Source organism: Oncorhynchus mykiss, chromosome 4, assembly GCF_057628025.1.
Source record: "Oncorhynchus mykiss isolate SJ-2025 chromosome 4, ASM5762802v1, whole genome shotgun sequence".
Lineage (NCBI taxonomy): Eukaryota > Metazoa > Chordata > Actinopteri > Salmoniformes > Salmonidae > Oncorhynchus > Oncorhynchus mykiss.
Window position 1 is genome coordinate 20,088,877 of NC_143025.1, and position 14,619 is coordinate 20,103,495.

Below are 14,619 nucleotides of genomic sequence, written 5' to 3' on the forward strand. Positions count from 1 at the left end.
TTTATGTTTGTTGATGAACTGGAACGTGCATCTTCTGGATGTCGTTAACTGTACACGAGTAGTTTTTTATGCGTTTCAAGGCTTTGAGAGAGTTTTCCTTCTGTAGGCTGCTGGGCATTGGGGATGGGTTGGGGCTCTGTTGTTAAGGACTTTCAGAAGATTGAGACTACATAACAATATTCCAACATGTATGTGTGCATTTCAGTGTGTGTCTTCCTGTATGTCTATATGTGTGGTTGATGTGTAAGAATGTAGACCGAGCTGGCCTGACTGGCTTTGACTGTGGGCCTCTAGCTGTCAGTGTCGTCCCAGCCTGCCTCCCAGCCTGCTCTGCCTCTCTCTGTTCTCTTGGCACACCTTCACACGGTCCCCCGCTTTGATTCGACCAGCCAGAATCAGCTCATCCACCCTCTCCTCCAGCTAACTTCTATTGTATGGCCCCCTCTCCCTCAACCCAGCTCCCGGATGAAAGGCTCCCTATACAAACAGGGGGCCAGCGTTCAAACAGGCCTGGCTGATTCCAGATATATCTTCCAGTGGCGCTGCATGGCGGTGACTCGTTTCTCTCAAACAAGCCAGCAATTTAAAAAATGTTTTTTTTAAAATGTGTGGGTCCCCTGCACATTTTCTTGTTCTATGTGATACCTTAATGTGGATAATTCCCCTACCCCTTTGTGGATTATAAAGTGTACGTTCAGAAACATCGAACTCAACCTTCTGGCAATCTCAACATGCTTCTTCCTTATCAAATGCGTAGTGTTGGGGATCACCTGGAGGCTGGAGCTCCCTGGGGAACAGAGATGTGCTCTGCTACAAGAAGGACGGGCTAATCCTGCTAAGGCACACTTTGAATGGGGAGAGGGAGTGTTTTCCAGACATACCGGATTAAATGGAAAGACAAGAAGGGCGTAGTGAGGCAACACGTCAGAGCCAGAAAAAGCCACCCACCTCTCCAACTATCCTCCTAGCTAATGTATGTTCCCTGTCAAAGCATCATGATGACCTTGCTGCCAATATCAGACACCTCAATTGAATACAGAGAGAGTTGTCTACTATGTCATCGGAACCTGGCTAAAATACATTAATGATGGCAATTAACTTAAAATAGAAGGCTTTGGAACCCCAATGAGAACAGAGATCCCATAATCACCCAAAAGTCACTGGGGGACTCACAAGCCACTGCTTTCTCACAAGCCCTTTCACAACAATGCAGAGCCAAAAAGTCAAAATATTGCAAAAAGGGAGATGGTAACACAATAAAATGACAGCAACGAAACTATATACAAGGAGTACCGGTACCGAGTAGATGTGCAGGGGTACGAGGGAGTAGACATAATTGAGGTAATATGTACATGTAGGTACAGTCTGCATTTAATATAAACTAAATATGAATTGGCAAGAATCAAGCTTGCTAGATTAACCCTGAATTCATTATCCCCCAACTATAAATTGCATTCTTTGGCAGATTCTAGATTCGACTTAAGCATTCTGCGGCAGCGAGCCACACACATAGTGTTATTCAATGCATGTTTAGGACAGACACCAGTCTATTGGATTAGGGGTGACCTGCTTAGCATCCCTCAGCAGACAGACAGGAAAGCGGCAGGTCTCTCGCCGCAGAGGATCTTATGAGCACACACTCACCTATTACTGACAGACTAATCAGTCTTACTCTAGGTTAAAACGCATGGCACGCACACACACCCGAGTGGACAGACTGACAAGCTGAATGCAGCCTCACACTCAGACCTGGGTTAGAAATAGCAGGGTTTAGGTTAGTATTTTGGCCTTATTGATCGTGGCTGGAGCCTGATGGTTGTTGCTTAAGTGGATTAGGAGGCAGGAAAGAGACCAAGGTAAAGGGATTAGGAGTAATGGGCTATGTGTCTTTCCTGGTGTCTCTTTCTTTCTGTGTGTGTTTGACCCTCTTGTTCTTTGTGTGTGTGATACAAGATACAGTATCCGGACCCCATAGAGGAAGACATTCATTAAACCTAGCTAGATGTGTGGGTCACTTGCTACTGCATGAAATGAACTTGTTTGTGCCTGCCAAGTTAGTTGTGTGTGTGTTCTGCAGCTGCTCTTTACACAACCTCTAATCAGCAGACTGGAGGGAGTTGCTGACATGGGGCTCTCATTACAGTAATTCTCTCTACACACACACACACACGGATCTGTCTTGACTGGGGAATGTGTGACATAGAAACACTGTTTCCATACGAACGTCAGCTCCGACACACATCTAACATAGTGTGTTGATGTTGTGTATGGAGGTCTAGAGTGGAGGAGAGGCTCATACTGTTACCATGCTGCCACTCAGAGAACAGAGTACCCACTTCTCTCTCCTGCTCTGACAGGATCACACTGTTTTGATACCAGGACTGTGCTCAAAACAACTGTGTGAGCGGATGGAACATTGGGTTTATGTCTGTCTCAAGGTTTGTGGTTCAGGGTTGTTTGTGTGTGTGGCACAGCCTGTCTTTGTGGGATTGTGTGTGACTGAGCATGTGTTTGGTGGTTACTGGTTGGTGCTTAAGTGAGCAGGGTGGGTCTGAGCATGTATTCATGAAAGGACCGTCTGTACAGTAAACTAGTCTCATGTGTGCACACTGTCTTTACTGTAAACTCACACATGCTAGTTAGTACAAAGAGCACTGCCCCCACCCTTGAAAGGCTACACTGAGTGGAGCGCTGGGGGTTTAAAAGAGAGGACGAGATGAGGGGGGGACTGAGATGGAGGGGAAATGTGCTGTGTTACTGCAGAGGAAAAACTCATTAATAATGAATTAGATGTAAAATGAACATCCACACAACTGGAGGGGGTAAATGGCCTTAATGTACCCCGAGCACAACACGAACAGCCATCCGCCAGCCGGCCTGTCCTACTCCACGCCAGCCGGCCTGTCCTACTCCACGCCAGCCGGCCTTTCCTACTCCACGCCAGCCGGCCTTTCCTACTCCACGCCAGCCGGCCTGTCCTACTCCACGCCAGCCGGCCTGTCCTACTCCACGCCAGCCGGCCTGTCCTACTCCACACCAGCCGGCCTGTCCTACTCCACACCATACGCTATTCATAAGACTTTGCTACACGCGTGCATTTGTTGTGTATATTAATTTCCCTCTAGCTGTCAGTGAGGCGTTTTGTGTCCGAGCCTTGACACGCGCTCATTGGGAACAAGGTGAAGACGACGACCTGGACTTATCCAATAAGAATCGCTCATTTAAATGTTCTGTTACAAGACGTTTTGAAACATTCCATTGCGTGGCCTAATGAACCCCAGGCAGGTGTATGGGTAGGAGAGGTAGAGGCACCTGCTGCTATAGCTCTGACACACATTGGAACAATGCAATACACTATGGTATTTTTTACCCCCTTTTTCTCCCCAAATTCGTGGTATCCAATTGATAGTTACTGTCTTGTCTCATCGCTACAACTCCCGTACGGGCTCAGGAGAGACGAAGGTCGGGAGCCATGCGTCCTCCGAAACACAACCCAACCAAGCCGCACTGCTTCTTAACCCGGAAGCCAGCCACACCAATGAGTCGAAGGAAACACCATACAACTAGCGACCTGGTCAGCGTGCACTGCGCCCGGCCCGCCACAGGAGTCGCTAGTGCACGATGAGACAAGGATATCCCTACCAGCCAATTGTGCGTCGCCCCATGGACCTCCCGGCTGTGACAGAGCCTGGGCTCGAAATCAGTCTCTGGTGGCACTGCGATGTAGTGCCTTAGACCACCGCGCCACCCGGTAGTACACTATGGTATTTTAATGAGACCACGTTTGTTTTGATTGAGGTAATGTGATCGTGCGTGTGGGCACTGCAGTGCACAAACATGCATTTGTGTGTATTTAGTGTAGGTCTGGTGGCACGTGTGTGTGTGCGTGCTTGGGGTAATGGTGCTCTGCTGACAGAGCTGTCTGAGTGCTGGCAGGCTACAGATTCGTAGCGCATTCCGATGATCATCTTATCTGCTGTCACCGTGAGGGAGAGATGGGCAGAGCATGCTGACATGTAGCAGACTCCATATCACTCTTTCTCTCTCTATTTCTCTGTCTTACACTCACACTGTGTTTCTCTCTCTCTCTTTCTACTATCTCTACCAGGGGTTGAAACCGGTTCAGGGAACAAACCCCAACATTTGGGAAATGACTACATTTCTCCAGGAACAAAACCATCATGTCCTCTAGTATTCTGGAACAGAACCACTATTTTCATATCTTGAACTGGTTAATTATGTTATTCACAAAAAATGTTCCTCCTATTTAGTATATCATTCTGTAATTCAGTGAAGTTATTTTCATCCCCCTCTACTCACCCGTGAAATTTCTGTCGCATCTCAGACCTGCACTTAACTGACCAATTAAACGTGTAAACAACTACCTTACACGTTCCATAGCAAGCTGCTCTAGTTGTGCTAATTGGTAGGATGAATTTAATGAGCTAAATGTGAAAACGATGTTGATTTCACAGCTTAAATGAACGAAAAGGAACTATATGAACAATTACGTTTTTCGGGGTTTGAACCGATTCATAACTTATGCTGGTCGGATCAGGGGGTGTTCAGAACGGAGCAATTAATCTTTCTCTCTCAATCTACACACCATCCACTCCTTTCTATGCACATCACCTCTGTCTGAGCCATGGACTAATTATTACAGGCAATAATTTCTACATGAAATTCACCCCCCCCATACACACTAGGAGAGAATTGTGACATATTTTTTTGAATGTGATCCTATCTTCTGTGCTAAATTCACAATAAAAATCTGAATACATTTGCCTGTATTTGTGCGGTATATTCCTCTGCTGTTGTATGCTATAGATGGGCTGATAAAGGTCAAACATTACAAGGGAAGGGTGTATGTCCAAATAAAATAAATCTAATCAAACTTTATTTGTCACATGCGCCGAATACGACAAGTGTGGACTTCACTGTGAAATGCTTACTTACAAGCCCTTAACCAACAGTGCAGTTCAAGAAGAAAATATTTACCAAGTTGGCTAAAAAATAAAAAATAACACAATAAGAATAACAATAACGAGGCTATATACAGTGGACTGTTTGAGGTTGTGGACAGGTGTCTTTTATACTGATAAGTTCAAACAGGTGCCATTCATACAGGTAACGAGTGGAGGACAGAGGAGCCTCTTAAAGAAGAAGTTACAGGTCTGTGAGAATCAGAAATCTTGCTTGTTTGTAGGTGACCAAATAGTAATTTTCCACCATAATTTGCAAATAAATTCATAAAAAATCCTATAATGTGATTTTCTGGATTTTCTTTCTCATTTTGTCTGTCATAGTTGAAGTGTACCTATGATGAAAATTACAGGCCTCATCTTTAAGTGGGAGAACTTGCACAATTGGTGGCTGACTAAATACTTTTTTGCCCCTCTTTACCAGGGGCACCGGTACCGAGTCAATGTGCGGGGGTACAGGCTAGTTGAGGTTATCTGTACATATAGGTGGGGCATAGGTAACAAACAAAGAGCGAGTAGCAGCAGTGTACAAAGGGGGTCAGTGTAAATTGCCCGGTGGCGATTTTTATGAATTGTTCAGCAGTCCTAATGTAGAGGTCGACCGATTAATCGGAATGACCGATTTATTTAGGGCCGATTTCAAGTTTTCATAACAATCGGAAATCAGTAATTTTGGACACCGACTTTGCAGATTTCTTTTTTTACAACTTTATTTAATGTGGCAAGTCAGTTGCGAACACATTATTACTTTCAAAGACGGCCTTGGATCGGTGGGTTAACTGCCTTGTTCAGGGGCAGAATGACAGATTTTTACCTTGTCAGCTCGAGGATTCAATCTTGCAACCTTACGGTTAACTAGTCCAACGCTCTAACCACCTGCCTCACGAGGAGCCTGCCCGTTACGCGAATGCAGTAAGAAGCCAAGGGAAGTTGCTAGCTAGCATTTAAACTTACCTTATAAAAATCAATCAATCATAATCACTAGTTATAACTACACATGGTGGTTGATATTACTAGTTTATCTAGCATGTCCTGCGCTGCATATAATCGATGCGGTGCGCATTCGCGAAAAAGGACTGTAGTTGCTCCAACGTGTACCTAACCATAAACATCAATGCCTTTCTTAAAATCAATACACAGAAGTATATATTTTTAAACCTGCATATTTAGCTAAAAGAAAGGTTAGCAGGCAATATTAACCAGGTGAAATTGTGTCACTTCTCTTGAGTTCATTGCACGCAGAGTCAGGGTATATGCAACAGTTTAGGCCGCCTGGCTCATTGCAAACTAATTTGCCAGAATTTTAAGTAATTATGACATAACATTGAAGATTGTGCAATTTTTAACAGCAATATTTAGACTTTAGGGATGCCATCTGTTAGATAAAATACGGAACTGTTCCGTATTTCACTGAAATCAAATGTATTTATATAGCCCTTCGTACATCAGCTGATATCTCAAAGTGCTGTGCCTAAAACCCCAAACGGCAAGCAATGCAGGTGTAGAAGCACGGTGTCTAGAAAAAAAACTCCCTAGGAAGAAACCTAGAGAGGAACCAGGCTATGTGGGGTGGCCAGTCCTCTTCTGGCTGTGCCGGGTGGAGATTATAACAGAACATGGCCAAGATGTTCAAATGTTCATAAATGACCAGCATGGTCAAATAATAATAATCACAGGCAGAACAGTGTAAACTGGAGCAGCAGCACGGCCAGGTGGACTGGGGACAGCAAGGAGTCATCATGTCAGGTAGACCTGAGGCATGGTCCTAGGGCTCAGGTCCTCCGAGAGAGAAAAAGAGGAAAATTAGAGCGAGCATACTTAAATTCACACAGGACACCGGATAGGACAGGGGAAGTACTCCAGATATAACAAACCGACCCTAGCCCCCCGACACAAACTACTGCAGCATAAATACTGGAGGCTGAGACAGGAGAGGTCAGGAGACACTGTGGCCCCATCCGATGACACCCCCGGACAGGGCCAAACAGGAAGGATATAACCCCACCCACTTTGCCAAAGCACAGCCCCCACACCACTAGAGGGATACCTTAACCACCAACTTACCATCCTGAGACAAGGCCGAGTATAGCCCACAAAGATCTCCGCCACGGCACAACCCAAGGGGGGGCGCCAACCCAGACAGGAAGATCACATCAGTGACTCAACCCACTCAAGTGACGCACCACTCCTAGGGACGATATGAAAGAGCGCTAGTAAGCCAGTGACTCAGCCCCTGTAATAGGGTTAGAGGCAGAGAATCCCAGTGGAAAGAGGGGAACCGGCCAGGCAGAGACAGCAAGGGCGGTTCGTTGCTCCAGAGCCTTTCCGTTCACCTTCACACTCCTGGGCCAGACTACACTCAATCATATGACCCACTGAAGAGATAAGTCTTCAGTCAAGACTTAAAGGTTGAGACCGAGTTTGTGTCTCTCACATGGGTAGGCAGACCATTCCATAAAAATGGAGCTCTATAGGAGAAAGCCCTGCCTCCGCTTTCCTTGCGGTAGCAGAGAAAACAGTCTAACTTGGTTGACTGGAGTCTCTGACAGTTTTATGGGCTTTCCTTTGACAGGATGCTCTCAATGGTGCAGCTTTTGAACCTTTTTGAGGATCTGGGGCCCCATGCCAAATCTTTTCAGTCTCCTTAGGGGGGAAAGGTTTTGTTGTGCCCTCTTCACGACTTTCTTGGTATGTTTGGACCATGGTGTCCACATCACCAACAAACTAAAGAACTTGAAACTCCATCTGCTCCACTACAGCCCCGTTGATATTAATGGGGGCCTGTTCAGCCCGCCTTTTCCTGTAGTCCACGATCAACTCCTTTGTCTTGCTCACATGGCGAGAAAGGTTGTTGTCCTGGCACCACACTTCTGACCTCCTCCCTGTAGGCTGTCTCATCGTTGTCGCTGATCAGGCCTACCACTGTTGTGTCGTCAGCAAACTTAATGATGGTGTTGGAGTCGTGTTTGGCCATGCAGTTGTGGGTGAACTTGGAATATAGGATGGGACTAAGTACACACCCCTGAGGGGCCCCAGTGTTAAGGATTAGTGTGGCAGACGTATTGAAGCCTACTCTTACCACCTGGGGACGACCTGTCAGGAAGTCCAAGATCCAGTTGCAGAGGGAGGTGTTTAGTCCCAGGGTCCTTAGCTTAGTGATGAGCTTCGTGGCCACTATGGTGTTGAATGCTGAGCTGTAGTCAATGAACAGCATTCTCACAGGTGTTCCATTTGTCCAGATGGGAAAGGGCAGTGTGGAGTGTGTTTGAGATTGCGTAATCTGTTGGGGTGGTATGCGAATTGGAGTGGACCTAGGGTGTCTGGGAGGATGCTGTTGATGTGAGCCATGATCAGCCTTTCAAAGCACTTCATGGCTACCGACGTGAGTGCCACGGGGCGGTATTCATTTAGGCAGGTTACCTTCGCTTCCTTGGGCACAGGAACTATGGTGGTCTGCTTGAAACATGTAGGTATTATAGACTCTGTCAGGGAGAGGTTGAAAATGTCAGTGAAGACACTTGACAGTTGGTCCGCGCATGCTTTGAGTACACGTCCTGGTAATCCGTCTGCCCCAGCGGCTTTGAATGTTGACCTATTTAAAGGTTTTGCTCACATCGGTTACCAAGAGCATTATCACACAGCCATCCAGAACATCTGGTGCTCTCGTGCATGCTTCAGTGTTGATTGCCTCGAAGTGAACATAAAATACATTTAGCTTGTCTGGTAAGCTTGTGTCACTGGGAAGCTCGCGTCTGAGAGTCCCTTTGTAGTCCGTAATAGTTTTCAAGCCCTGCCACATCCGACGATCATCAGAACCGGTGTAGTAGGATTCAATCTTAATCCGGTGTTGATGCTTTGCTTGTTTGATGGTTTTCTGAGGGCATAGCGGGATTTCTTATAAGCGTCCAGATTAGTCTCCCACTCCTTGAAAGCTCTAGCCTTGGCTTCTGGTTGGGATATGATTCACTGTGGGGACGATGTCATCAACGCACTTATTGATGAAGCCAATGACTGAGGTGGTGTATTCCTCAATGCCATTGGATGAATCCCAGAACATATTCCAGTCTGTGCTAGCAAAACAGTCCTGTAGTGTAGCATCCGTGTCATCTGACCACTTCTGTGTTGAGCGCGTCACTGGTACTTCCTGCTTTAGTTTTCGCTTGTAAGCAGAAATCCGGAGGATAGAATTGTGGTCAGATTTGCCAAATGGAGGGCGGGGGAGAGCGCTGTATGCATCGCTGTGTGTGGAGTAAAGGTCTAGGATTTGTTCCCCCCCCCCATAGTTGCACATGTGACATGCTGGTAAAAATATGGTAAAACTGTTTTAATTTTGCCTGCTTTAAAGTCCCCGGCCACTAGGAGCGCCGCTTCTGGGTGAGCATTTTCTTCTTTGCTTTTTTTTTCACCTTCATTTAACCAGCTGGCTAGTTGAGAACAAGTTCTCATTTACAACAGCGACCTGGCCAAGATAAAGCAAAGCAGTGTGACACAAACAACACAGATTTACACATGGAATAAACAAACATGCAGTCAATAACACAATAGAGAATATTAAGTCGTGTGTGTGTGTGTGTGTGTGCAAATGAGGTAAGATTAGGGAGGTAAGGCAATTAATAGGCCATAGTGGCGAAATAATTACAATTTAGCAATTAAACACTGGACTGATAGATGTGCTTATGGCCTTTTTTATAGTGTTGGTTGAGTGCGGTCTTAGTGCGAGCTTCGCTTTGTGGTGGGAAATAGATGGCTACGAATAATACCGATGAGAACTCTCTTGGTAGATGGTGGTTGGCAACTTATCATAAAGTATTCTACCTCAGGCGAGCAATACCTCGAGACTTCTTTAATATTAGGCATCGCGCACCAGCTGTTATTGACAAATAGACACACACCCTCACCCCTCGTCTTACCAGAGGTAGCGTCTCTGTTCTGCCGGTGCATGGAAAATCCCGGCAGCTCTTGTTTGTTTTTTCGTTCAGCCACATCTCGGTGAAACATAAGATGTTAGAGTTTTTAATGTCCCGTTGGTAGGATAATCTTAATAATAGTTCATCAATTTGATTTTCTAACGATTGCACGTTAGCAAGTAGAATGGAAGGCATTGGGAGTTTACTCGCTCGCCTCCAGCTTCTCAGAAGGATCCCCCAGTCTGCGTCCCCTTTTCCGGCGTCTCCTTTTCCGCCGTCTCCTTTTCCGGGGTCTTTTCTTCATGCAAAAGTATGGATCTGGGCCTGCTCCAGTGAAAGCAGGATATTCTTCCAGTCCGTGGTGAGTAATCACTTTTCTGATGTCCAGAAGTTATTTTCGGTCATAAGAGACCTGTAGCAGCAACATGAAGTACACAATCATTTAAAAAAATAAGTTGCGCAAAACACATAACAAAATTACACAATTGTTTGGGAGAATGTAAAACGTCAGCCATGTTCTTCGGCGTTGTCTGTGACCTGTGGGATTTAATTAGACATTGGGGTTCAGTGGAAAAGTGCATTCATTGAGGCCAGTCTGTCAAGGCATGGAATACAGAACCAGTCTTCTCAACTCCTGATAACCTGCCTGTCTGAGAATCCATCTCTCCTGCCCCCTCAGCACTCGAGAGTCCTCTGGAACCTCCGTAAGGGCTCACCACTTCACTCAGCGTGACTGTTTCCTGTACTTTAATTACATGTTGTAAATCCATTAAACATTATGAAAATAGTATATTTACCCTGGTCTGAGATCAATTATTCCTAACTCCAGGATTGGTGTTTGTATATGTCATCGGTGTTAGCATGTTTCCCTCCACACAACTTGAGGAAAGTCACCCTCGGAAACGCCCAGCCTGGCCCTTGTCTAGGTGAACGGATACGGATAGAATTGTCACTTTTCAGAAATCCTGCCATGGGGACCTCTGCGGGGGGCTACTCCACTATAATAAAATCTATCAGGGGAATGAATTTAATCCCTCGAGCTCTCACCCGCCCCTCCCATCCCTCAATCTCCTCCCTCTCCCGTCTCCTCCCTGGCGGTGATAAATGAGTCAATTATGGGTGGCAGCGCCGGCCTTCTGAAGGGGAGCGGATGTGCTGTTATTACCTGTTGTAGCCTGGTAATGTTGCAGTATTAATCATATTCTAATTTCCCAGGCCCTCACTGCTCTCCCCCGCATAAATCTGCTACACACAAACAAGTCAGCAGCGTGCCCGCCGGGGTGAAATACGACCCTGGGCTGGGGAGGAGGGAGGATGTGTGTTATAGAGGACACGGGGGAGGGGTGTGTGTTATAGAGGACACGGGGGAGGGGAGGTCGATGGCTAGTTCCTTAAAGGAGCGCTGTGTGTGTGCTTGGCTGAGGATTCCTGGTGTCCCATGGTGGGTCATGGTCACATCAGGGTGACTTGGCAAAGACAGAAGGACTGAGGGAGGAGGGGTCAGAGAGGGAGAAACGGACAAATGGAAGGAAGAAGAGAGGGAGGAGGGGACTGATAAATAGTGAGAGGGAGGGGACACACAGAGGGCAATTAGAAGGTGAAGGTGGACAAATGGAGAGAGAAGAGATTGGGAGGGAGAAGTGCGCCCCATCCCTGCCCTTCAATGACACCTTGGTCCTGGGAGAGACTGCAGTCAGGTCTGGTCTGGCTGGGAGGCAAGCGCTAAGTGTGAGCTCAACTATTCCTGGTGTGCTCTGAAGCGATAATGTCCTGTCACCTGCCCAATCCTATCTCTGCTGGCACACATCTATCTGCAGGTGTCTGCACTGCCTACTAAACATGGATGTGTGTGTTAGTTAATGTGTGTGTATTTCTGGCTCTGTGTGTCTTTGTGGGCGTGGGAACTTTTTGAATGATATTGTATGAACACTTTTGAACAGGGTGTGTATTATATAGATATGAGTATCTGCTCTCTTGTAAATCTTAACCTCTTCCTTACAGCTTGAAGATGGAGTGTGAGAAACTGGCCACAGAGAAGACTGAGATCCAGAGACACTATGTTATGGTGAGACCCTCACACAGTCAACAACATACACTCAATCCACTCCACCTTGGGTGTTGTAACAAACACCATGCTGATGATTCTTGTCTGCAGGAGAAGAGTTGAGATTTATTGTGTTTCACTGAGCAGGCAGGCAGTTCAAGGGCTTTATTGGCATGGGAAACAAACTTGCCAAAGCAAGTGAGGTAGATAATAAACAAAACCAATTAACAGTAAACATCACACTCACAGAAGTTCCAAAAGAATAAAGACATTTCAAATGTCATATGTCTATATACAGTGTATAACGATGTACAAAGGGGAAATTAATTAGCATAAATATGGGTTGTATTTACAATTGTATTTACAGGTAGCCTAATCGCTTTGGGCCAGTAACCAAAAGGTTTCTGGATCGAATCCCCAAGCTGACGAGGGAAAAAAAAATGTTATTCTGCCACCGAACAAGGCAGTTAACCACTGTTCCCTGGTAGGCCGTCATTGTAAATAGGAATTTGTTCTTAACGGACTTGCCTAGTTAAATAAAGGTTACATTCCCCTCCAAGTCTGTATTTGGCAGTAGCCTCTGTGTTACTGATGGCTGTTTAACAGTCTGATGGCCTTGAGATAAAAGCTGTTTTTCAGTCTCTCAGTCCCTGCTTTGATGCACCTGTACTGACCTCGCCTTCTGGATGATCGCGGGGTGAACAGGCAGTGACTCGGGTGGTTGGTGTCCTTGATGATCTTTTTGACCTTCCTGTGACATCGGGTCGTGTAGGTGTCCTGGAGGGCAGATAGTTTGGCCCCGGTGATGCGTGCAGACCTCACCACCCTCTGGAGAGCCTTGCAGTTGTGGGTGGAGCAGTTGTCGTCTTCAAACTTGGTGATTGAGTTGGAGGCGTGCATCGCCACGCATTCATGGGTGAACAGGGAGTACAGGAGGGGGCTGAGCACACACCCTTGTGGGGCCCCTGTGTTGAGGATCAGCGAATTGGAGGTGTTTCCTACCTTCACAAGGGTACGTGCTCAGCCCCCTCCTAGACTCCCTACTCTTTTTTTTTTTTTTTTTTTCTCATGATTTTCTTGGGTCTAATTGTGTTGCTGCCCTGGGGCTCTGTGGGTCTGTTTGTTTGTGAACAGAGCCCCAGGACCAGCCTGCCTAGGGGACTCTTCTCCAGGTTCATCTCTCTGTAGGTGATGGCTTTGTTATGGAAGGTTTGTGAATCACTTACTTTTAGGTGGTTGTAGAATTTAACGGCTCTTTTCTGGATTTTGATTGTTAGTGGGTATCGGCCTAATTCTGCTCTGGATACATTATTTGGTGTTTTACGTTGTACACAGAATATTTTTGAAGAATTCTTCATGCGTAGTCTCAATTTGGTGTTTGTTCCATTTTTTTGAATTATTGGTTGGTGAGCGGACCCCAGATCTCACAACTATAAAGGGCAACGGGTTCTATAACTGATTCAAGTATATTTTTTTTTTAGCCAGGTCCTAATTGGTATGTCAAATTTGATGTTCCTTTTGATGGCATAGAAGGACCTTCTTGCCTTGTCTCTCGTCTCATTCACAGCTTTGGTAGTTACCTGTGGCACTGATGTTTAGGCTGGGGTATGTATTGTTTTTTTGTGTGCTCTAGGGCATTTGTGTCCAGATGGAATTTGTGGTCCTGGCAACTGGACCTTTTTTGGAACTGTCTCGGGTTAGACTGGCTGTGTGTGTGTGTGTGTGTGTGTGTGTGTGTGTTGACTACACAACACCACTGATGCCAGCATCTGGCAAGGGACTAAACATCGCACCCACTGGAAACCACATGGACCACACGTGTTGTCTCCAGCCCAAATATGGGTAATCCTCCACATTCCCTTAGAGCAGGCGGTGTTCAGACGAGGCGTGATCAGAGAGCCCCCTAACCGCAGCTGACTGTGTGGTGCCAGGCCCCACTGTTGCAAAAGGAGCTATGTGGTAGCCTGGCACAGCCCTGGCACTCTATACATTTCTCGCTTCTTTTTTTGGGCTCTGAATTTTGGAGTCTGCAAGTTGCCTAGCAACAGCTCTGAATCTTGGCACAGCAGCAGAACAAACAGCCAGCTGTATGTATGTGTATATATATATATATATATATATATATATATATATATATATCACTCACTACTTACTCCTCAATCAACCCTGTTGAAAATGACATGTCAGAATGTCACAAGGGACGTCTGTTTTTAAAATGATTTGAGCTCTGCCCGATGATGATTTTCCATCCTTGTTCTGAACCGATTGATTGACACACCATCTCTGGGCTCACATGCCAGGTTGGCATAGCTTGGAGCTGAGGGCACAAAATAAATGAAACAAAATGACTCGCCCATTCATCTAGTCTTGAAAGGTGTATTTTCTTTTTAGATCTACATATATGCAAATGTATAACCATCGATTTACGACTCATTTTTACAGTATTACGAGATGTCCTACGGCCTTAATATTGAAATGCACAAACAGGTGAGTACAACCGCCTTCCATTGTCATCTCCCCTCTCCCTCCCTCCCTTTCTAGTCAATCTGGGTCTAGAGGAGTTATGTATGCTATGCTGCTGGGAGAATCTAGTGAACTGGCCTCCAGCACAAAATGCTAATCCGCCAAGGGTGGACCCATGACACTGTGCTGCTGTTGCATTAATAGGATCTGCAAACAGAATTCT

The 14,619-nt window shown here is 46.0% G+C and overlaps 1 protein-coding gene across 12 annotated transcripts in view; it reads left to right on the forward strand.

Annotated features, from left to right (window-relative positions):
• Positions 1-14,619, forward strand: part of LOC110521463 (transducin-like enhancer protein 1) — a 45,127-nt gene that overhangs the window by 11,855 nt on the left and 18,653 nt on the right. For all 12 annotated transcript variants that reach the window (XR_016495158.1, XM_090231383.1, XM_090231381.1 and 9 more), the window contains exons 4-5: positions 11,891-11,954; positions 14,376-14,420. Coding sequence is in view for 11 of the 12 variants with exons in the window: in XM_090231383.1 (XP_090087509.1) it covers positions 11,891-11,954; positions 14,376-14,420 (109 nt within the window). In the remaining variant the exon portion in view is untranslated. The remainder of the gene's footprint in view (positions 1-11,890; positions 11,955-14,375; positions 14,421-14,619) is intronic.